Source organism: Bombina bombina, unplaced genomic scaffold (genome assembly GCF_027579735.1).
Source record: "Bombina bombina isolate aBomBom1 unplaced genomic scaffold, aBomBom1.pri scaffold_1412, whole genome shotgun sequence".
Lineage (NCBI taxonomy): Eukaryota > Metazoa > Chordata > Amphibia > Anura > Bombinatoridae > Bombina > Bombina bombina.
Window position 1 is genome coordinate 28,010 of NW_026512968.1, and position 23,626 is coordinate 51,635.

Sequence of the window (23,626 nt, forward strand, 5' to 3'; positions counted from 1 at the left end):
GTGCGTGATATTATGGCGCCTAGTACATCTGGGCGGCCATTACAGATAACATTACAAGATATGGCTACTGTTATGACTGAAGTTTTGGCTAAATTACCAGAACTAAGAGGCAAGCGTGATCACTCTGGGGTGAGAACAGAGTGCGCTGATAATACTAGGGCCATGTCTGATACTGCGTCACAGCTTGCAGAGCATGAGGACGGAGAGCTTCATTCTGTGGGTGATGGTTCTGATCCAAACAGATTGGATTCAGATATTTCAAATTTTAAATTTAAATTGGAGAACCTCCGTGTATTACTAGGGGAGGTTTTAGCGACTCTTAATGATTGTAACACTGTTGCAATACCAGAGAAATTGTGTAGGTTGGATAAATACTTTGCGGTACCGGCGAGTACTGACGTTTTTCCTATACCTAAGAGACTAACTGAAATTGTTACTAAGGAGTGGGATAGACCCGGTGTGCCGTTCTCACCCCCTCCAATATTTAGAAAGATGTTTCCAATAGACGCCACCACACGGGACTTATGGCAAACGGTCCCTAAGGTGGAGGGAGCAGTTTCTACTTTAGCTAAGCGTACCACTATCCCGGTGGAGGATAGCTGTGCTTTTTCAGATCCAATGGATAAAAAATTAGAGGGTTACCTTAAGAAAATGTTTGTTCAACAAGGTTTTATATTGCAACCCCTTGCATGCATCGCGCCGATTACGGCTGCGGCAGCATTTTGGATTGAGTCTCTGGAAGAGAACCTTAGTTCAGCTACCCTGGACGACATTACGGACAGGCTTAGAGTCCTTAAACTAGCTAATTCATTCATTTCGGAGGCCGTAGTACATTTAACCAAACTTACGGCTAAGAACTCAGGATTCGCCATTCAGGCACGTAGGGCGCTGTGGCTAAAATCCTGGTCAGCTGATGTAACTTCTAAGTCCAAATTACTTAATATACCTTTCAAGGGGCAAACTTTATTTGGGCCCGGTTTGAAAGAAATTATCGCTGACATTACAGGAGGTAAGGGCCACGCCCTGCCTCAAGACAAAGCCAAAGCTAAGGCTAGACAGTCTAATTTTCGTCCCTTTCGGAATTTCAAAGCAGGAGCAGCATTAACTTCCACTGCACCAAAACAGGAAGGAGCTGTTGCTCGTTACAGACAAGGCTGGAAACCTAACCAGTCCTGGAACAAGGGCAAGCAGGCCAGGAAACCTGCTGCTGCCCCAAAGACAGCATGAACCGAGGGCCCCCGATCCGGGACCGGATCTAGTGGGGGGCAGACTCTCTCTCTTCGCCCAGGCTTGGGCAAGAGATGTTCAGGATCCCTGGGCGCTAGAGATCATATCTCAGGGATACCTTCTAGACTTCAAATTCTCTCCCCCAAGAGGGAGATTTCATCTGTCAAGGTTGTCAACAAACCAGATAAAGAAAGAAGCGTTTCTACGCTGTGTACAAGATCTGTTATTAATGGGAGTGATCCATCCGGTTCCGCGGTCGGAACAAGGACAAGGGTTTTACTCAAACCTGTTTGTGGTTCCCAAAAAAGAGGGAACTTTCAGGCCAATCTTGGATTTAAAGATCCTAAACAAATTCCTAAGAGTTCCATCGTTCAAAATGGAAACTATTCGGACAATCTTACCCATGATCCAAAAGGGTCAGTACATGACCACAGTGGATTTAAAGGATGCTTACCTTCACATACCGATTCACAAAGATCATTACCGGTATCTAAGGTTTGCCTTCTTAGACAGGCATTACCAGTTTGTAGCTCTTCCATTCGGATTGGCTACGGCTCCAAGAATCTTCACAAAGGTTCTGGGTGCCCTTCTGGCGGTACTAAGACCGCGAGGAATTTCGGTAGCTCCGTACCTAGACGACATTCTGATACAAGCTTCAAGCTTTCAAACTGCCAAGTCTCATACAGAGTTAGTTCTGGCATTTCTAAGGTCGCATGGATGGAAAGTGAACGAAAAGAAGAGTTCTCTTTTTCCTCTCACAAGAGTTCCATTCTTGGGGACTCTTATAGATTCTGTAGAAATGAAGATTTATTTGACAGAAGACAGATTAACAAAGCTTCTAAATGCATGCCGTGTCCTTCATTCCATTCAACTCCCGTCAGTAGCTCAATGCATGGAGGTGATCGGCTTAATGGTAGCAGCAATGGACATAGTACCCTTTGCACGTCTACATCTCAGACCGCTGCAATTGTGCATGCTGAGTCAGTGGAATGGGGATTACTCAGACTTGTCCCCTACTCTGAATCTGGATCAAGAGACCAGAAACTCTCTTCTATGGTGGCTTTCTCGGCCACATCTGTCCAGGGGGATGCCATTCAGCAGGCCGGACTGGACAATTGTAACAACAGACGCCAGCCTACTAGGTTGGGGCGCTGTCTGGAATTCTCTGAAGGCTCAGGGACAATGGAATCAGGAGGAAAGTCTCCTACCAATAAACATTCTGGAATTAAGAGCAGTTCTCCATGCCCTTCTGGCTTGGCCCCAGTTAAAAACTCGGGGGTTCATCAGGTTTCAGTCGGACAACATCACGACTGTAGCTTACATCAACCATCAAGGAGGGACAAGAAGCTCCCTAGCAATGATGGAAGTATCAAAGATAATTCGCTGGGCAGAGTCTCACTCTTGCCACCTGTCAGCAATCCACATCCCGGGAGTGGAGAACTGGGAGGCGGATTTCTTGAGTCGCCAGACTTTTCATCCGGGGGAGTGGGAACTTCATCCGGAGGTCTTTGCCCAAATACTTCGACGTTGGGGCAAACCAGAGATAGATCTTATGGCGTCTCGCCAGAACGCCAAACTTCCTCGCTACGGGTCCAGATCCAGGGATCCGGGAGCGGTTCTGATAGATGCTTTAACAGCACCTTGGAACTTCGGGATGGCTTATGTGTTTCCACCCTTCCCGCTGCTTCCTCGATTGATTGCCAAAATCAAACAGGAGAGAGCATCAGTGATTCTAATAGCGCCTGCATGGCCACGCAGGACTTGGTATGCAGATCTAGTGGACATGTCATCCTGTCCGCCTTGGTCTCTACCTCTAAGACAGGACCTTCTGATACAGGGTCCATTCAAACATCAAAATCTAACTTCTCTGAAGCTGACTGCTTGGAAATTGAACGCTTGATTTTATCAAAACGTGGTTTTTCTGAGTCGGTTATTGATACCCTGATACAGGCTAGGAAGCCTGTTACCAGAAGGATTTACCATAAGATATGGCGTAAATACCTATACTGGTGCGAATCCAAAGGTTACTCCTGGAGTAAGGTTAGGATTCCTAGGATATTGTCCTTTCTACAAGAAGGTTTAGAAAAGGGTTTATCGGCTAGCTCATTAAAGGGACAGATCTCAGCTCTGTCCATCTTGTTACACAGGCGTCTGTCAGAAAATCCAGACGTCCAGGCCTTTTGTCAGGCTTTAGCTAGGATCAAGCCTGTGTTTAAAACTGTTGCTCCGCCATGGAGTTTAAACTTAGTTCTTAACGTTTTACAGGGTGTTCCGTTTGAACCCCTTCATTCCATTGATATAAAATTGTTATCTTGGAAAGTTCTGTTTTTAATGGCTATTTCCTCGGCTCGAAGAGTCTCTGAGTTATCAGCCTTACATTGTGATTCTCCTTATCTGATTTTTCACTCAGACAAGGTAGTTCTGCGTACTAAACCTGGGTTCTTACCTAAGGTAGTCACTAACAGGAATATCAATCAAGAGATTGTTGTTCCATCCTTGTGTCCAAATCCTTCTTCAAAGAAGGAACGTCTTCTACACAATCTGGATGTAGTTCGTGCCCTCAAGTTCTACTTGCAGGCAACTAAGGATTTTCGACAAACGTCTTCCCTGTTTGTCGTGTACTCTGGTCAGAGGAGAGGTCATAAGGCTTCGGCTACCTCTCTCTCCTTCTGGCTTCGTAGCATAATTCGTTTAGCCTATGAGACTGCTGGACAGCAGCCTCCTGAAAGAATTACAGCTCATTCTACTAGAGCTGTGGCTTCCACTTGGGCCTTTAAGAATGAGGCCTCTGTTGAACAGATTTGCAAGGCTGCAACTTGGTCTTCGCTTCATACTTTTTCCAAATTTTACAAATTTGACACTTTTGCTTCTTCGGAGGCTATTTTTGGGAGAAAGGTTCTTCAGGCAGTGGTTCCTTCTGTATAATGAGCCTGCCTATCCCTCCCGTCATCCGTGTACTTTTGCTTTGGTATTGGTATCCCAGAAGTAATGATGACCCGTGGACTGATCACACATAACAGAAGAAAACATAATTTATGCTTACCTGATAAATTCCTTTCTTCTGTTGTGTGATCAGTCCACGGCCCGCCCTGTTTTAAGGCAGGTAAATATCTTTTAGATTATACTCCAGTCACCACTTCACCCTTGGTTTCTCCTTTCTCGTTGATTCTTGGTCGAATGACTGGGAGTGACGTAGAGGGGAGGAGCTATATGCAGCTCTGCTGGGTGAATCCTCTTGCATTTCCTGTTGGGGAGGAGTTATATCCCAGAAGTAATGATGACCCGTGGACTGATCACACAACAGAAGAAAGGAATTTATCAGGTAAGCATAAATTATGTTTTTCTGGTCCCATTTATATACATAGCTATCTATGGTAATCGAAAGAAAACTGGTGCCGAATACACATACATTAGTTATGTGACTTTTTGATCTAGGACGACTCTAAATGGTCAAAACTGAAATGCACATAGATGAATTACACATTTTTGAATAGAAACATGTTTGCAAGATACGTGTAATGGCAAAAATGCTTCTAGTAAAAATTTACCGCTGTTAGTGTTTTAATATTTTTCTCTGCACGTAAAGCAAAGCTAGATATTCTCAGTGCACTAACATTTTAAATACTGCAGTTGCTCAGAGCACCAATAGGGCTTGTATCATGTCCGCAATTAACAAATTGAGTCATTACCAGACGGTACAAGCACCTTAGGCCCTCTGAGCAAGTGCTGTGTTTAAAATGATGGTGATTACTTAAATACACATTTGAAACAGTTATAGCTTTTATTAGCAGCATTTTTGCTAATGCATGAATATTACAAAAATGCTTATATTCAAAACTGAAATGTGTCAATGTAGATTCCAATTTTGGCTGGAATATCCCTTTAAGACAGTCTCCCAGACTACTGTGGGTATGGTTTTCGCAAGAAAGGTGCAGAATACACTTGCTATACAGGCGGATTGTAACTTTGAGAACTTGAATGGATTTAGCTTTGTACGGGTGGAAAATAGGATAAATCGGTCTGTTGCGAATCCAGATCGTAATTGAAACCAGCACCAAGGAAAAGACAATGTTTTGAATAGGGTACATAGCTTTTATAAATATGAGGGCTTGAAAATGCATAGTTTGACGCATGAACACAAGCGGATTTCTATTTAAAGCTTTGATAAATGGTGGAGCCCATTGGGTTCAACTAGCTCCCAGTAATGTATTGCTGCTCATTTAGCAAAGTACACCTAGAGAATGAAGCACATTTTTAACCAAACTAAATTGGAAAGTTTAAAATCGTATGCTGTATCTGAATCATAAAATAAACGTTTTTGGTTTTATGTCCCTTTAACACAAGAGTAGTTTGTCAGTAGCCGATGTTTCCTGCCAAGATAAGAACTTTTCATGGGTAAGAAAACGACCAGAACCTTGCCATGGTCGGGGTTGTCTCAGAAACCAATCTTGGACTAGTCTGCTTTTGCATGATATAATTCTCCTTGATCATGGGCCATTAGCCCATGTGCAATAAACTATAAAACATATAAGGAAGAAATGATTGTCAATAAATCTTTTTTTTTTTTTTTTTTTTTTTCCAGTTATCTGCTGACGCGTTTTGCAGGTTCCTTGGGTCAATATGCAGCAGCATCACAAGCCTGCAATGCTGCTCTTAGGTTTTTCCACTCCAACCAGAAAGATGTGAGTATGTTGTATGTTTCAACAAAATGATGTATATGTGCAATTTGTAGAATAGATGAGACCATATTGAAATGATTGTAAAGTTAAATGAATTACTGCCCAGTATCTAAAAATCTTAAAAACAGGGGCACCTTGATTCAGTAAACTTTACAATGACGCTTCTTTTTTAAAATATTTACTATTGCGTTTTGGTAAACATACCGCCGATCCTCCGCCTGCATCTCCTACTGTATTTAGCAGAGCAATGGCAAATCTGGCTTCCTCCAATCGTTGTGTGCCCCACGAGCTTGATGCCAAAGGGGCATGCAAATGTGTGCAGGCACCACTCAGTATCTAGCTCCCACTAGTGTAGGATATGTGTGTGTATTCTTTTTCAACAAGGGATACCAAGAGAATTGAGCTTATTTGAAAACAGCAGTAAATTTAAAAGTGTCTTAAAATTACATGCTCTATCTGAATCATGATGGTTTAGTTTGACTTTCCTATCCCTTTAAGACTTTTTTTGGTGTTTGTTATTGGAATAGAAAGGTCAAATTGAAATGTACATGGATGCATTCTAATTTTTTAAATGGAAGCATTTTTGCAATATACTATTGAGGATTCAAACACCATCAGAGAGCTGCCAGTGGTGTGCATTGCATCAGCAAGACTTAAAGGGATAGTCTACATCAGAATTTGTATTGGTTAAAATATAGATAAAACCTTTCTTACCCATTTCCAAGTTTTGCATAACCAACACCATTATATTAATACACTTTTTACCTCTGTGATTACCTTGTATCTAAGCCTCTGCAGACTGCCCCATTATTTCACTTCTTTTGACAGACTTGCATTTTAGCCAATCAGTGCCCCCTCATAAGTAACTCCACGGGCGTGAGCACAATGTTATCTATATGGCTTACATGATCTAATGCCCTCTAGCTGTGAAAAACTGTCAAATGCATTCAGATAAGAGGCTTAAGAGCTTAAAGGGACAGTCTACACCAGAATATCTGTTTTAAAAGATAGATAATCCCTTTATTACCCATTCCCCAGTTTTGCGTAACCAACACAGTTATATTAATACACTTTTCTTTTACCTCTGTGATTATCTTGTATCTAAGCATCGGTTCTTTAGTCAGACTTGTATTTTAGCCAATCAGTGCTGGCTCCTAGAAACGCCACATGCGTTAGCACAGTGTTATCTATATGAAACAGATGAACTAACACCCTCTAGTGGTGAAAAGCTGTCAAAATGCCCTGAGATGAGATGCGGCCTTCAAGGGCTTAGAAATTAGCATATGAACCTCCTAGGTTTAGCTTTCAACTAAGAATACCAAAAGAACAAAGCAAAATTGGTGATAGATGTAAATTTGAAAATTGTTTAAAATTACATGCCCTATCTGAATAATGAAAGTTTGTTTTGGACTAGACTGTCCCTTTTAAGCTGATGCAGGCTAATGCTGATGCAGAAGAGAAAATGGCACAATCTGTAAAAAACAGTGACAAAACCTTCTTTAGATATATCAGTGAAAAGAGAAAAACTAACAGAGGGTTAGTAAGATTTAAGAATGATGATAGAGTAGTGGAAGATGATCAACAAATAGCAAACTGTTTAAATTATTGCTTTTGTTCAGTCTTTACAACAGATGGTAAAGATAGTGAGATTATATTAAAGGGACATTAAACCCAAACATTTTCTTTCATGATTCAGACAGAGAATAAAATTTTAACAAATATTCAAATTTACTTTTTATCTAATTTGCTTCATTCTTTAGATATCCTTTGTTATAGAAATAACAATGCACATGAGACATCTATGTGCAGCCACCAATCAGAAGCTACTGAGCCTATCTAGGTATGCTTTTCAGGATGGAATATCAAGAAAATGAAGCAAATTAGATAATAGAAATAAATTAGTGGTTTAAAATGGTATTCTCTATCTGAATCGTGAAAGAAAAAAATTTGGTTTAATGTCCCTTTAAAGGATGTTACTGTAAATGATAATGTGAGTAGTGCTTTTCTTTTTACAGAGGAAGAGGTTTCAAGGGCTTTATCAAAAAAAAAGTAAATAAGTTAAGTGGGTAGAATGCTGGCTCAGTTCTTGGGCCTGTTTTGTATAACATGTGATATTGGAAGTGGGCTTAAGGGGAAGGTTTGCTTGTTTGCTGATGATACAAACATTTGTAATGGAGTTGATGTTCCAGGAGGGGTTGATCAAATAAACAGTGATATTAAAAAAAAAAAAAACTAAAAAAAAACTAGAGGACTGGTCAAATAAATGGGATCTGAAATTGAATATTACCAAGAGCAAAATTATGCAAATAGGATCCAAAAACCCAAAGGCCAATTGTAGTCTCAATGGTACATTACTAACTGTAACTAAAGAAGAAAGGGACTTGGGAATTATTATTTCAGATGATTTAAAATTTGGTACACAATGCAGTAGTGCAGCCAGTAAGGCCAGTCGAATACTTGGTTGCATTGGGAGAGGTATTAGTAGCAGAAATAGCAAAGTTCTTATGCCACTTTACAGATCATTAGTTAGGCCAAATCTGGAATACTGTGTACAGTTCTGGAGACCATATCTTCAGAAAGATATAAATAAACTAGAAGCTGTCCAAAAGAGGGCTACTAAAATGGTACATGGTCTAAAATATAAAACGTACAAAGAAAGACTCCATGACCTAAATATGTATAGTTTAGAGGATAGAAGGGAAAGAGGTGACATAATAGAAACCTTCAAATATATGAAGGAACTTAACAAAGTAGAAGCTGAAAGCATTTTCCAAAAATAAATAAATGCCAAAACAAGGGGTCACAATCTAAAGTTAGAGGGTAGCCGATTCAGGAGAAATTTGAGGAAGCATTTTTTTTTTTTACAGAAATTCATGGAATTTCTACAGGTGGATTCATGGAATAAACTTCCATCTGAGGTGGTAAACACAAAGACTGTAAAATAATTAAAAAATGCCTGGGATGGGGGCGTGGCTGGATGGTGGCCATGATCAGCAGCAATTTCATGGAGCTCCTCAAGTTCATCTGAATATATATTGAATTTCTCCTTTCAAATTTGACTTTTTACATTGGAAATTAACAGGTTCACACTGGAGTAGAAAAGGAGCTGATAGATAATTTAATATACAGGATATCTTATGCTGGGTTCATACGGAAAGGACCTGGAAGGTAGGCAGTGTCTCCATCACACGCAAACATCACCCCCCCTCGGGTACACAAATTACTCGAGTAGAGCAGTATTCATCTGCTAATATTTGCTATATTAACCAGAACAATACATAAAGTTGTCAATATGGAGGACTTCCGTGTTACAATGCTAACTAAACTAGAAGCTTTAGACTGACTAATAGATTGTAGGTTTATGGATCTGAGAGCTATTTGTCAAGCGTCACGAGCTGTGAGTTTACCATCTAAGACACAAGGATACACTTTGGTGAACGTGGTAGCTGAATGGACTGATAAATCTACAGACCCACGCCTGAGTACGACACCACATGCTGTGTTGCACAGCACTAGCCTAACGCCTCAACTTCAGGCTCTGAAAGGCCCCATGCCTAAGAAAGTACATACAGACTGCTCATTGCTATTCTCGGCTCCCCTGGGAGGGGATGCGGCCGGTCCCTGCGGGGGTAATGAGGACGTCACCACTTTGCAAGAAAGGAGTCTTTCAGTGATTACTAGGCATTCCGAAGCGCTGAAAATATTGGCCAGCAGTGTGCAGTGGAGCGATAGTGTGGGGATACTGCTGAGAAAGCAGATGCGGTTTTGGTCAGCTACGTTACTTGCCGGTGCTTATACCTCTGGGTGTACAATGCTCCGATCGTTGCTCTATTTACCCCTTAGTTGCTACATCAGAGTGGGTGTTGGATAACGCTGGACGTTGTGCAGCTGAGGCCATGCTCTCCCATTCCTGCATCAGGCTTCTAGATATTTGGGACTTGTGGATACTATAATGTGATTTATGCTTTCAGATATATAGTTCCCTTTAGCTTCATACATAGTCATATTACTTTTTATTCCCTTCACACAACTCTATGTATGGCAATTGTCGTATGTAAGTACTGGGTAATTTTTAATATTGGTCCCTTTAACTATACAAATAGCTGAGTCACTTGCTATCCTATATGTAATCTTATATTTAGTGTTTACAAGCTGCAAGCAAGGGGCAATATCGTGTATGGGACTGGGTTCGCCTTTAATAATGTTTATAGATTTTCCTTCGCTACAGAACATGTACTTTTATGTGTAAGTGCTGAACCAGGTTGCATTTCATGGCCTATGGAAGTAGGTAGTCTGCCTCTAGGATCTAAGAACTACACAGCTCCTATATCAAGTATACTAAGCCTCTATAGTCGTTCTATTTGGAATATATATATAGCTAAAGATGTATAATTAGCCAGACACAGAGTCAGTGTCAATCAGATTAGAAAGAGTTGCGGGGACACTATTGCATCTTATATAATAATATTTCAGGTTTGCCTACTATATACTGCATATTTGATATAGGGTGCCTAAAATAATTTTGTGTATATGACAGCTCTCTAATAAACTCTCATATGGTGATGTGCCACAAATAGTTAGTGTTAACATGGTGCAAGCAATGAGTGACGCTAGAAATGAGGTTTGGATTGGCATTAATGTGACATGCAGATCTTACCTAGTATGCTGAAGGGGTGTTATTATTGATCATGGGGGTCACAGAGACAGACTGCAGTTACTGGTCTCTGGTGATATATAATAGACTAACCCCCACTTTGTATGATATCCTGCCACAGGGTTTATTAGTTCTGCTTACTTGTATTTTACCCTAGTTGGAGCTGGCCTGTTCCCAATTATTCCTGTACAAGGTATGGTCATTTTAAATTTACCAAATAGGTTACCACCTAGGCATATAGAAACGGAGTAAAACTCCCAACGTCATCTGTGTATTTTAGTAGTTCCTCCTCACATATTTGAAAAGAAATGATTCATTATTTTTATGTAGCATCATTAGTTAATCTTAATAATTATACAAACATTGTTTGGGTCCAAGAGAGACCATGTATATTAGTTGAGACCCTCCCCAGTTTAAGGTTTTATTAACAGGGTACAAAAGTGACCCGGTTTAGGTTGGGAGGTGTTACATTATATTACATTATAGCCTTCTTCTTGTTTTAAAAATGTACCTCTCCTCTCTCATTATATGGTATTATACTAAATATTTTAATTGTAAATATCATTCTAGGGGACAGCTTAACTAAATAAAGAGGTACCACAGTTATCTCAAAATATAAAAGAAAATCTATGGTATCATGAAAATAGTTGGAATAGATAATATGTAAGACATAATTGAATTTTGGGCTTGTCATATTACAACCCTCTGCAGTATTATACATGTAATTAGACATATTAGTTACGAGGGGGTTATTGTTTTGTAGCTCTTCTTTTTTTTTCTTTTCTACTCCATAGGCAGCTTATGTTACTGTGCTGATTTATACGATGTTATGTATTGCCAAATACCTTAATAAAAAACTTTGATTTAAAAATAAAAAAAAATGCATGGGATATACATAAGGCTATCCTAGGAAAAAAAGTAACATGTAATATGGGTAGACTTGATGGGCCTTTTTGGTTCTTATCTACCATCAAATTCTATGTTTCTATGTTTTAGACATTTGCATAGGAGCCTACCTAAGTTTAGCTTTCAACTAAGAATACCAAGAGAACAAAGCAAATTTGATGCGAAAAGTAAATTGGAAAGTTGTTTAAAATCACATGCCCTATCTGAATCATGAAAGTTTAATTTTGTGTGAATATATGAGAGCGCCACTCGTTATAAGATACAAATATATACGTGTTGGTATTTTGGTATAAGCATTGTTGTTGGTAATTTGTGATAAGCAGCTGTTATAAAGACAAATGACAAAATTACAAAAACACTTGGCGCTAATTAGAATCAAGGAAAATAAAAAATTAATATGGCATAAAAATTTGAGTCTTAAGTAAAACCATTTTATTTTATAAAACAGAATATAGGTTTGTTGCAGAAAACGCACTAGGGCCTAATTCACACCAAACAATTTAAGGTGTCTTATCTGTCTTACAGCTTTAGGCAGAATGTTGATACAAACTGAATGCAATATAGGATCTTGTAACCATATAGTTCGAGTGTATGGCAGTATTCAATCCCAGAGAGAATTTAAATATAACTTCAGTTAAAAGCTGTTTACAATCAACACAGTTAAAATAGAATAAAAGCTAAATAATAGCGTCAAACCGTAGCTCACTGCTAATACAACGCGTTTCTGGGTCACGCCCCTTCACTAAATGGTTACAAGATTATATATTGCATTCAGGTTGTATCAACATTCTGCCTAAAGCTGTAAGACAGTTAAGACACCTTAAATTGTTTGATGTGAATTACGCCCTAGTGCGCTTTCTGTAACAAACTTTTATATTCTGCTGTTTTATAAAATAAAATGTTTTACTTTAGACTCAAATTTTTGTCATAATTTTTTCTTTTCCTTTATTGTAGTTAGCGCTTTTAAGTGTTTTTGTAAAGTTTATTTCTTCTGTTATGTGTGATCAGTCCACGGGTCATCATTACTTCTGGGATATAACTCCTCCCCAACAGGAAATGCAAGAGGATTCACCCAGCAGAGCTGCATATAGCTCCTCCCCTCTACGTCACTCCCAGTCATTCTCTTGCACCCAACGACTAGATAGGATGTGTAAGAGGACTATGGTGATTATTATTAGTTTTTATGACTTCAATCAAAAGTTTGTTATTTTACAATGGCACCGGAGTGTGTTATTGCCTCTCTGGCAGAGTTTGAAGAAGAATCTACCAGAGTTTTACTATGATTTTAGCCGGAGTCGTTAAGATCATATTGCTGTTCTCGGCCGTCTGAGGAGAGGTAAAGCTTCAGATCAGGGGACAGCGGGCAGATGAATCTGCATAGAGGTATGTAGCAGTTTTTATTTTCTGACAATGGAATTGATGAGAAAATCCTGCCATACCGATAATATGTCATGTATGTATACTTTACTCACTGGAATTACTCTGTAAAAAGTACATTAAACCTTTAATAGGTATTAATTATGTTAAACGTTTTTGCTGGAATGTAGAATCGTTTGCATTTACTGAGGTACTGAGTGAATAAATGTTTGGGCACTATTTTTCCACTTGGCAGTTGCTTATTCTAATTGTGACAGTTTCGTTTCTCTCTCACTGCTGTGTGTGAGGGGGAGGGGCCGTTTTTTTTTGGCGCTCTTTGCTACGCATCAAAAATTTCCAGTCAGTTACTCATTGTATTTCCTGCATGATCCGGTTCATCTCTACAGAACTCAGGGGTCTTCAAAACTTCTTTTGAGGGAGGTAGATTCTCTCAGCAGAGCTGTGAGACTTATATATTGACTGTGATAAAAAACGTTACTCAGTAATTTTTTTTATGCTTTCAGATTTAATTGATTTTGCTTTGCTAATGGGAAGGATTGATGCTATAACTGTTTTTTCAGTTCGTTATTTCAACTGTCATTTAATCGTTTAGTGCTTCTTTGAGGCACAGTACGTTTTTTGTTAAATAAGACTGTAGCCAAGTTGCAAGTTTAATTGCGAGTGTGTTAAACATGTCTGATTCAGAGGAAGATACCTGTGTCATTTGTTCCAATGCCAAGGTGGAGCCCAATAGAAATTTATGTACTAACTGTATTGATGCTACTTTAAATAAAAGCCAATCTGTACAAATTGAACAAATTTCACCAAACAGCGAGGGGAGAGTTATGCCGACTAACTCACCTCACGTGTCAGTACCTGCATCTCCCGCCCGGGAGGTGCGTGATATTGTGGCGCCCAGTACATCTGGGCGGCCATTACAGATAACATTACAAGATATGGCTACTGTTATGACTGAAGTTTTGGCTAAATTACCAGAACTAAGAGGCAAGCGTGATCACTCTGGGGTGAGAACAGAGTGCGCTGATAATACTAGGGCCATGTCTGATACTGCGTCACAGCTTGCAGAGCATGAGGACGGAGAGCTTCATTCTGTGGGTGACGGTTCTGATCCAAACAGATTGGATTCAGATATTTCAAATTTTAAATTTAAACTGGAGAACCTCCGGGTATTACTAGGGGAGGTTTTAGCGGCTCTGAATGATTGTAACACAGTTGCAATACCAGAGAAAATGTGTAGGTTGGATAAATATTTTGCGGTACCGGCGAGTACTGATGTTTTTCCTATACCTAAGAGACTTACTGAAATTGTTACTAAGGAGTGGGATAGACCCGGTGTGCCATTCTCACCCCCTCCAATATTTGGAAAAATGTTCCCAATAGACACCACCACACGGGACTTATGGCAAACGGTCCCTAAGGTGGAGGGAGCAGTTTCTACCTTAGCTAAGCGTACTACTATCCCGGTTGAGGATAGCTGTGCTTTTTCAGATCCAATGGATAAAAAACTAGAGGGTTACCTTAAGAAAATGTTTGTTCAACAAGGTTTTATATTGCAACCCCTTGCATGCATCGCGCCGGTCACGGCTGCTGCAGCATTCTGGATTGAATCTCTGGAAGAGAACATTAGTTCAGCTACGCTGGACGATATTACGGACAGGCTTAGAGTCCTTAAACTAGCTAATTCTTTCATTTCGGAAGCCGTAGTACATTTAACTAAGCTTACGGCTAAGAATTCAGGATTCGCCATTCAGGCACGCAGAGCACTGTGGCTAAAATCCTGGTCAGCTGATGTTACTTCTAAATCTAAATTGCTTAATATACCTTTCAAGGGGCAGACCTTATTCGGGCCCGGGTTGAAGGAGATTATCGCTGACATTACAGGAGGTAAAGGCCATGCCCTGCCTCAGGACAAAGCCAAAGCTAAGACTAGACAGTCTAATTTTCGTTCCTTTCGTAATTTCAAAGCAGGAGCAGCATCAACTTCCTCTGCACCAAAACAGGAAGGAGCTGTTGCTCGCTACAGACAAGGCTGGAGACCTAATCAGTCCTGGAACAAGGGCAAGCAGGCCAGGAAACCTGCTGCTGCCCCTAAGACAGCATGAATCGAGGGCCCCCGATCCGGGACCGGATCTGGTGGGGGGCAGACTTTCTCTCTTCGCCCAGGCTTGGGCAAGAGATGTTCAGGATCCCTGGGCGCTAGAGATCATATCTCAGGGATACCTTCTGGACTTCAAATCTTCTCCCCCAAGAGGGAGATTTCATCTGTCAAGGTTGTCAACAAACCAGATAAAGAAAGAAGCGTTTCTACGCTGCGTACAAGATCTTTTATTAATGGGAGTGATCCATCCGGTTCCGCGGTCGGAACAAGGACAAGGGTTTTACTCAAATCTGTTTGTAGTTCCCAAAAAAGAGGGAACTTTCAGGCCAATCTTGGATTTAAAGATCCTAAACAAATTCCTAAGAGTTCCATCGTTCAAAATGGAAACTATTCGGACAATTTTACCCATGATCCAAAGAGGTCAGTACATGACCACAGTGGATTTAAAGGATGCTTACCTTCACATACCGATTCACAAAGATCATTACCGGTATCTAAGGTTTGCCTTTCTAGACAGGCATTACCAATTTGTAGCTCTTCCATTCGGATTGGCTACGGCTCCAAGAATCTTCACAAAGGTTCTGGGTACTCTTCTAGCGGTTCTAAGACCGCGAGGAATTTCGGTAGCTCCATACCTGGACGACATTCTGATACAAGCTCCAAGCTTTCAAACTGCCAAGTCTCATACAGAGTTAGTACTGGCATTTCTAAGGTTTCATGGATGGAAGGTGAACGAAAAGAAGAGCTCTCTCTTTCCACTCACAAGAGTTCCTTTCTTGGGGACTCTGATAGATTCTGTAGAAATGAAGATTTACCTGACAGAAGACAGGTTAACAAAGCTTCAAAATGCATGCCGTGTCCTTCATTCCATTCAACACCCGTCAGTAGCTCAATGCATGGAGGTGATCGGCTTAATGGTAGCGGCAATGGACATAGTACCTTTTGCTCGCCTACATCTCAGACCTCTGCAATTGTGCATGCTAAGTCAGTGGAATGGGGATTACTCAGATTTGTCCCCTACTCTGAACCTGGATCAAGAGACCAGAAATTCTCTTCTATGGTGGCTTTCTCGGCCACATCTGTCCAGGGGGATGCCATTCAGCAGGCCAGACTGGACAATTGTAACAACAGACGCCAGCCTACTAGGTTGGGGCGCTGTCTGGAATTCTCTGAAGACTCAGGGATTATGGAATCAGGAGGAGAGCCTCCTTCCAATAAACATTCTGGAATTGAGAGCAGTTCTCAATGCCCTTCTGGCTTGGCCTCAGTTATCAACTCGGGGGTTCATCAGGTTTCAGTCGGACAACATCACGACTGTGGCTTACATCAACCATCAGGGAGGGACAAGAAGCTCCCTAGCAATGATGGAAGTATCAAAGATAATTCGCTGGGCAGAGTCTCACTCGTGCCACCTGTCAGCAATCCACATCCCGGGAGTGGAGAACTGGGAGGCGGATTTCTTGAGTCGTCAGACTTTTCATCCGGGAGAGTGGGAACTTCATCCGGAGGTCTTTGCCCAAATACTTCGACGTTGGGGCAAACCACAAATAGATCTCATGGCGTCTCGTCAGAACGCCAAACTTCCTCGCTACGGGTCCAGATCCAGGGATCCGGAAGCAGTTATGATAGATGCCTTGACAGCACCATGGACTTTCAGGATGGCTTATGTGTTTCCACCCTTCCCGATGCTTCCTCGATTGATTGCCAGAATCAAACAGGAGAGAGCATCAGTGATTCTAATAGCACCTGCATGGCCACGCAGGACTTGGTATGCAGATCTAGTGGACATGTCATCCTGTCCGCCTTGGTCTCTACCTCTAAGACAGGACCTTCTGATTCAGGGTCCATTCAAATATCAAAACCTAACTTCTCTGAAGCTGACTGCTTGGAAATTGAACGCTTGATCTTATCAAAGCGTGGTTTTTCTGAGTCAGTTATTGATACCTTAATACAGGCTAGGAAGCCTGTTACTAGAAGGATTTACCATAAAATATGGCGTAAATACTTATATTGGTGCGAATCCAAAGGTTACTCTTGGAGTAAGGTTAGGATTCCTAGGATATTGTCTTTTCTACAAGAAGGTTTAGAGAAGGGTTTATCGGCTAGTTCTTTAAAGGGACAGATCTCAGCTCTGTCCATTTTGTTGCACAAGCGTCTGTCAGAAAATCCAGACGTCCAGGTCTTTTGTCAAGCTTTAGCTAGGATCAAGCCTGTGTTTAAAACTGTTGCTCCACCATGGAGTTTAAACCTGGTTCTTAACGTTTTACAAGGAGTTCCGTTTGAACCCCTTCATTCCATTGACATTAAACTGTTATCTTGGAAAGTTCTATTTTTAATAGCTATTTCTTCGGCTCGGAGAGTCTCTGAGTTATCAGCTCTACATTGTGATTCTCCTTATTTGATTTTTCATTCGGATAAGGTAGTTCTGCGTACAAAACCTGGGTTCTTACCTAAGGTAGTCACTAACAGGAATATCAATCAAGAGATCGTTGTTCCTTCCTTGTGTCCGAATCCTTCTTCAAAGAAGGAACGTCTTCTGCACAATCTGGATGTAGTTCGTGCCCTCAAGTTCTATTTGCAGGCAACTAAGGAATTTCGACAAACGTCTTCCCTGTTTGTCGTGTACTCTGGTCAGAGGAGAGGTCAAAAGGCTTTGGCTACTTCTCTCTCCTTCTGGCTTCGTAGCATAATTCGTTTAGCCTATGAGACTGCTGGACAGCAGCCTCCTGAAAGAATTACAGCTCATTCTACTAGAGCTGTGGCTTCCACTTGGGCCTTTAAGAATGAGGCCTCTGTTGAACAGATTTGCAAGGCTGCAACTTGGTCTTCGCTCCATACTTTTTCCAAATTTTACAAATTTGACACTTTTGCTTCTTCGGAGGCTATTTTTGGGAGAAAGGTTCTTCAGGCAGTGGTTCCTTCTGTATAATGAGCCTGCCTAGCCCTCCCGTCATCCGTGTACTTTTGCTTTGGTATTGGTATCCCAGAAGTAATGATGACCCGTGGACTGATCACACATAACAGAAGAAAACATAATTTATGCTTACCTGATAAATTCCTTTCTTCTGTTGTGTGATCAGTCCACGGCCCGCCCTGTTTTTTTAAGGCAGGCAAATATTTTCTAAATTATACTACAGTCACCTCTTCACCCTTGGTTTCTCCTTTCTCGTTGGTCCTTGGTCGAATGACTGGGAGTGACGTAGAGGGGAGGAGCTATATGCAGCTCTGCTGGGTGAATCCTCTTGCATTTCCTGTTGGGGAGGAGTTATATCCCAGAAGTAATGATGACCCGTGGACTGATCACACAACAGAAGAAAGGAATTTATCAGGTAAGCATAAATTATGTTTTTTGACTAGACTGTCCCTTTTTAAATTCTCTTGCTGAAGTAGGTGAAATTACTCAAGTCGTGTGCTTGTTTTTTTTTTTTTTGTAGTATTTTAAGTACTGCAATGCAGTTCTTACACCTCTAAATGTGTTAAAGGGACAGTCTACACCAGAATTTTTATTGTTTAAAAATATAGATAATCCCTTTATTACACATTCCCTAATTTTGCATTACTAACAGTTATATAAATACACTTTTTACCTCTGTCATTACCTTGTATCTAAGCCTCTGCAAACTGCCCCCGTATTTAAGTTCTTTTGACAGACATCCATTTTAGCCAATCAGAGCTTGCTCACTGGAACTCCACGTGCGTGAGCCCAGTGTTATCTATATGACAAATGTGAACTAACACCCTCTAGCGGTGAAAAACTGTCAAAATGCCCTGAGAGAAGAGGCAGCCTTCAAGGGCTTAGAAATTGGCATATGAACCTCCTAGGTTTAGCTTTTAACTAAGAATACCAAGAGAATAAAGCAAAATTGGTGATTAAAGTAAATTGGAAAATTGTTTAAAATTACATTCTCTATCTGAATCATGAAAGTTTATTTTGGACTAGACTGTCCCTTTAAGACAAAATGTTGTTATTCAAATAACTTTCTTAATTTAGTATTTTGTATGCTTTTTTTTTTTTCTTTGTTTTTCTCAGACCTCAGAATATATTATACAAGCTTACAAGTATGGAGCTTTTGAGAAAATACCAGAGTTCATTGCTTTTAGAAACCGGTTAAACAACTCCCTTCATTTCGCACAAGTTCGCACTGAACGAATGTTGCTTGATCTCTTACTTGAAGCTGATCTGTAAGTAGGATTATGTTTAATTTTGTCCCATGCATAATATGTCACAATTTATACAAAAAAAATTGTTGCTTATAACAAGAAAATGCTTCAAATCAACATATTCAACATATTTCTAGAAGTATAAATAAAATCTAATCTATTTTTGCTGGTTTAAAAGTAATGGTTATGCTAATAAAACAATGTACACAAACTTATGGTGTATAGCTGGCCGGGTAGCAGCAGATCTAAAAAGGGGCATTACAGAAAACAACAAACACAATTCTCAAATTTTAGGAATGTGTTGTTTTAAATAGCAAATTTTTGTCCACAATGACGATTGTAGCTTAAAAAAAATATGGTTTAAATATTAAGAATTTTTTTCTGTGAAAAACATAATTTATGTAAGAACTTACCTGATAAATTCATTTCTTTCATATTAGCAAGAGTCCATGAGCTAGTGACGTATGAGATATACATTCCTACCAGGAGGGGCAAAGTTTCCCAAACCTCAAAATTCCTATAAATACACCCCTCACCACACCCACAAATCAGTTTAACGAATAGCCAAGAAGTGGGGTGATAAGAAAAAAGTGTGAAAGCATAAAAAATAAGGAATTTGAATAATTGTGCTTAATACAAAAAAATCATAACCACCTCAAAAAGGGTGGGCCTCATGGACTCTTGCTAATATGAAAGAAATGAATTTATCAGGTAAGGAGATTTAATCTCCTGCAACGGAAACGTTTTTTCACTGTAAGAGCAATAAAATTGTGGAACTCATTACCAAAGGAGGTAGTGAATGCCAATACCATAGATACATTTAAAAATAGTCTGGATAAATTTCTGTATATAAACAAAATTCATGGATATGATTGCTAGTATTAAATGGGTCACATTTTAATGGGGTTATTTAAGCTTAACTGGAGCTTTTTGTAAGTATTTTAGATTTGTATAGGTTGAACTCGATGGACTTCAGTCTTTTTTCAACCTTATCTACTATGTTACTATGTTACTATGTTAAGTTCTTACATAAATTATGCTTTCTTTCATGTAATTAGCAAGAGTCCATGAGCTAGTGACGTATGGGATAATGAATACCCAAGATCTGGATCTTCCACGCAAGAGTCACTAGAGAGGGAGGGATAAAATAAAGACAGCCAATTCCGCTGAAAAATAATCCACACCCCAAAACAAAGTTTAAATCTTATAATGAAAAAAACTGAAATTATAAGCAGAAGAATCAAACTGAAACAGCTGCCTGAAGTACTTTTCTACCAAAGACTGCTTCAGAAGAAGAAAACACACCAAATGGTAGAATTTAGTAAAAGTGTGCAAAGAAGACCAAGTTGCTGCTTTGCAAATATGATCAACCGAAGCTTCATTCCTAAATGCCCAGGAAGTAGAGACTGACCTAGTCGAATGAGCTGTAATCCTTTGAGGCGGAGTTCTACCTGACTCAACATAAGCATGATGAATCAAATACTTTAACCAAGATGCCAAAGAAATGGCAGAAGCCTTCTGACCTTTCCTAGAACCAGAAAAGATAACAAATAGACTAGAAGTCTTTCGGAAATCTTTAGTAGCTTCAACATAATATTTCAAAGCTCTAACTACATCCAAAGAATGCAACAATCTTTCCTTAGAGTTCTTAGGATTAGGACACAATGAAGGAACCACAATTTCTCTACTAATGTTGTTAGAATTCACAACCTTAGGTAAAAATTTAAAAGAAGTTCGCAACACCGCCTTATCCTGATGAAAAATCAGAAAAGGAGACTCACAAGAAAGAGCAGATAATTCAGAAACTCTTCTAGCAGAAGAGATGGCCAAAAGAAACAAAACTTTCCAAGAAAGTAATTTAATATCCAGCGAATGCATAGGTTCAAACGGAGGAGCTTGAAGAGCCCCCAGAACCAAATTCAAACTCCAAGGAGGAGAAATTGACTTAATGACAGGTTTTATACGAAAGCCTGTACAAAACAATGAATATCAGGAAGATTAGCAATCTTTCTGTGAAAAAGAACAGAAAGAGCAGAGATTTGTCCTATCAAGGAACTTGCAGACAAACCTTTATCCAAACCATCCTGAAGAAACTGTAAAATTCTAGGAATTCTAAAAGAATGCCAAGAAAAATGATGAGAAGAACACCAAGAAATGTAAGCCTTCCAGACTCGATAATATATCTTCCTAGATACAGATTTACGAGCCTGTAACATAGTATTAATTACAGAGTCAGAGAAACCTCTATGACTGAGAATCAAGCGTTCAATCTCCATACCTTCAAATTTAAGGATTTGAGATCCTGATGGAAAAAAGGACCTTGCGATAGAAGTTCTGGTCTTAACGGAAGAGTCCACGGTTGGCAAGTAGCGATCCGGACAAGATCCGCATACCAAAACCTTTGAGGCCATGCTGGAGCCACCAGCAGAACAAACTAACGCTCCTTTAGAATCTTGGAAATCACTCTTGGAAGAAGAACTAGAGGCGGAAAGATATAGGCAGGATGATACTTCCAAGGAAGTGACAATGCATCCACTGCTTCCGCCTGAGGATCACTGGATCTGGACAGATACCTGGGAAGCTTCTTGTTTAGATTAGAAGCCATCAGATCTATTTCTGGAAGTCCCCACATTTGAACAATCTGAAGAAATACCTCTGGGTGAAGAGACCATTCGCCCGGATGTAATGTTTGGCGACTGAGATAATCCGCTTCCCAATTGTCTATACCTGGGATATGAACCACAGAAATTAGACAGGAGCTGTATTCCGCCCATACAAGTATTCGAGATACTTCTTTCATAGCCAGAGGACTGTGAGTCCCTCCTTGATGATTGACATATGCCACGGTTGTGACATTGTCCGTCTGAAAACAAATGAACGACTCTCTCTTTAGAAGAGGCCACGACTGAAGAGCTCTGAAAATCGCACGGAGTTCCAAAATGTTGATTGGTAATCTCGCCTCCTGAGATTCCCAAACCCCTTGTGCTGTCAGAGACCCCCATACAGCTCCCCAACCTGTCAGACTTGCATCTGTTGAGATCACAGTCCAGGTCGGAAGAACAAAAGAAGCCCCCTGAACTAAACGATGGTGATCTGTCCACCACGTCAGAGAGTGTCGTACAATCGGTTTTAAAGATATTAATTGTGATATCTTTGTATAATCCCTGCACCACTGGTTCAGCATACAGAGCTGAAGAGGTCGCATGTGAAAATGAGCAAAGGGGATCGCGTCCGATGCAGCAGTCATAAGACCTAGAATTTCCATGCATAAGGCTACCGAAGGGAATGATTGAGACTGAAGGTTTCTACAAGCTGAAACCAATTTCAGACGTCTCTTGTCTGTCAGCGACAGAGTCATGGACACTGAATCTATCTGGAAACCTAAAAAGGTTACCCTTGTCTGAGGAATCCACAAACTCTTTGGTAAATTGATCCTCCAACCATGTTCTTGAAGAAACTATACAAGTCGATTCGTATGAGATTCTGCTAAATGTGAAGACTGAGCAAGTACCAAGATATCGTCCAAATAAGGAAATACCACAATACCCTGTTCTCTGATTACAGATAGAAGGGCACCGAGCACCTTTGTAGAAATCCTTGGAGCTGTTGCTAGGCCAAACGGCAGAGCCACAAACTGGTAATGCTTGTCTAGAAAAGAGAATCTCAGAAACTGATAGTGATCTGGATGAATCGGAATATGCAGATATGCATCTTGTAAATCTATTGTGGACATATAATGCCCTTGCTGAACAAAAGGCAGAATAGTCCTTATAGTTACCATTTTGAATGTTGGTATCCTTACATAACGATTCAATATTTTTAAATCCAGAACTGGTCTGAAGGAATTCTCCTTCTTTGGTACAATGAAGAGATTTGAGTAAAACCCCAGCCCCTATTCCAAAACTGGAACTGGCACAATTACTCCAGCCAACTCTAGATCTGAAACACATTTCAGAAATGCTTGAGCCTTCACTGGATTTATTGGGACACGGGAAAGAAAAAATCTTCTTGCAGGAGGCCTTATCTTGAAGCCTATTCTGTACCCTTGTGAAACCATATTCTGAATCCAAAGATTGTGAATCGAATTGATCCAAATTTCTTTGAAAAATCGTAATCTGCCCCCTACCAGCTGGGCTGGAATGAGGGCCGCACCTTCATGTGGACTTGGGAGCTGGCTTTCGCTTTCTAAAAGGCTTGGATTTATTCCAGACTGGAGATGGTTTCCAAACTGATACCGCTCCTGTAGGGGAAGGATCAGGTTTTTGTTCCTTATTGTGACGAAAGGAACGAAAACGATTAGCAGACTTAAATTTACCTTTAGATTTTTTATCCTGAGGTAAAAAAGTTCCTTTCCCCCCAGTAACAGTTGAAATAATAGAATCCACCTGTGACCCAAACAATTTATTACCCTGGAAAGAAAGGGAAAGCAAAGTTGACTTAGAAGACATATCAGCATTCCAAGTTTTAAGCCATAAAGCTCTTCTAGCTAAAATAGCTAGAGACATATACCTGACATCAACCCTA

At 40.2% G+C, this 23,626-nt stretch overlaps 1 protein-coding gene across 1 annotated transcript in view; it reads left to right on the forward strand.

Moving 5' to 3' along the window:
- Positions 1-23,626, forward strand: part of LOC128644645 (N-alpha-acetyltransferase 25, NatB auxiliary subunit-like) — a gene marked incomplete at its 5' end in the record, with an annotated part of 47,973 nt that overhangs the window by 19,833 nt on the left and 4,514 nt on the right. The window contains 2 exons of the mRNA XM_053697172.1: positions 5,810-5,909; positions 18,972-19,123. Of these exons, the coding sequence (XP_053553147.1) occupies positions 5,810-5,909; positions 18,972-19,123 (252 nt within the window). The remainder of the gene's footprint in view (positions 1-5,809; positions 5,910-18,971; positions 19,124-23,626) is intronic.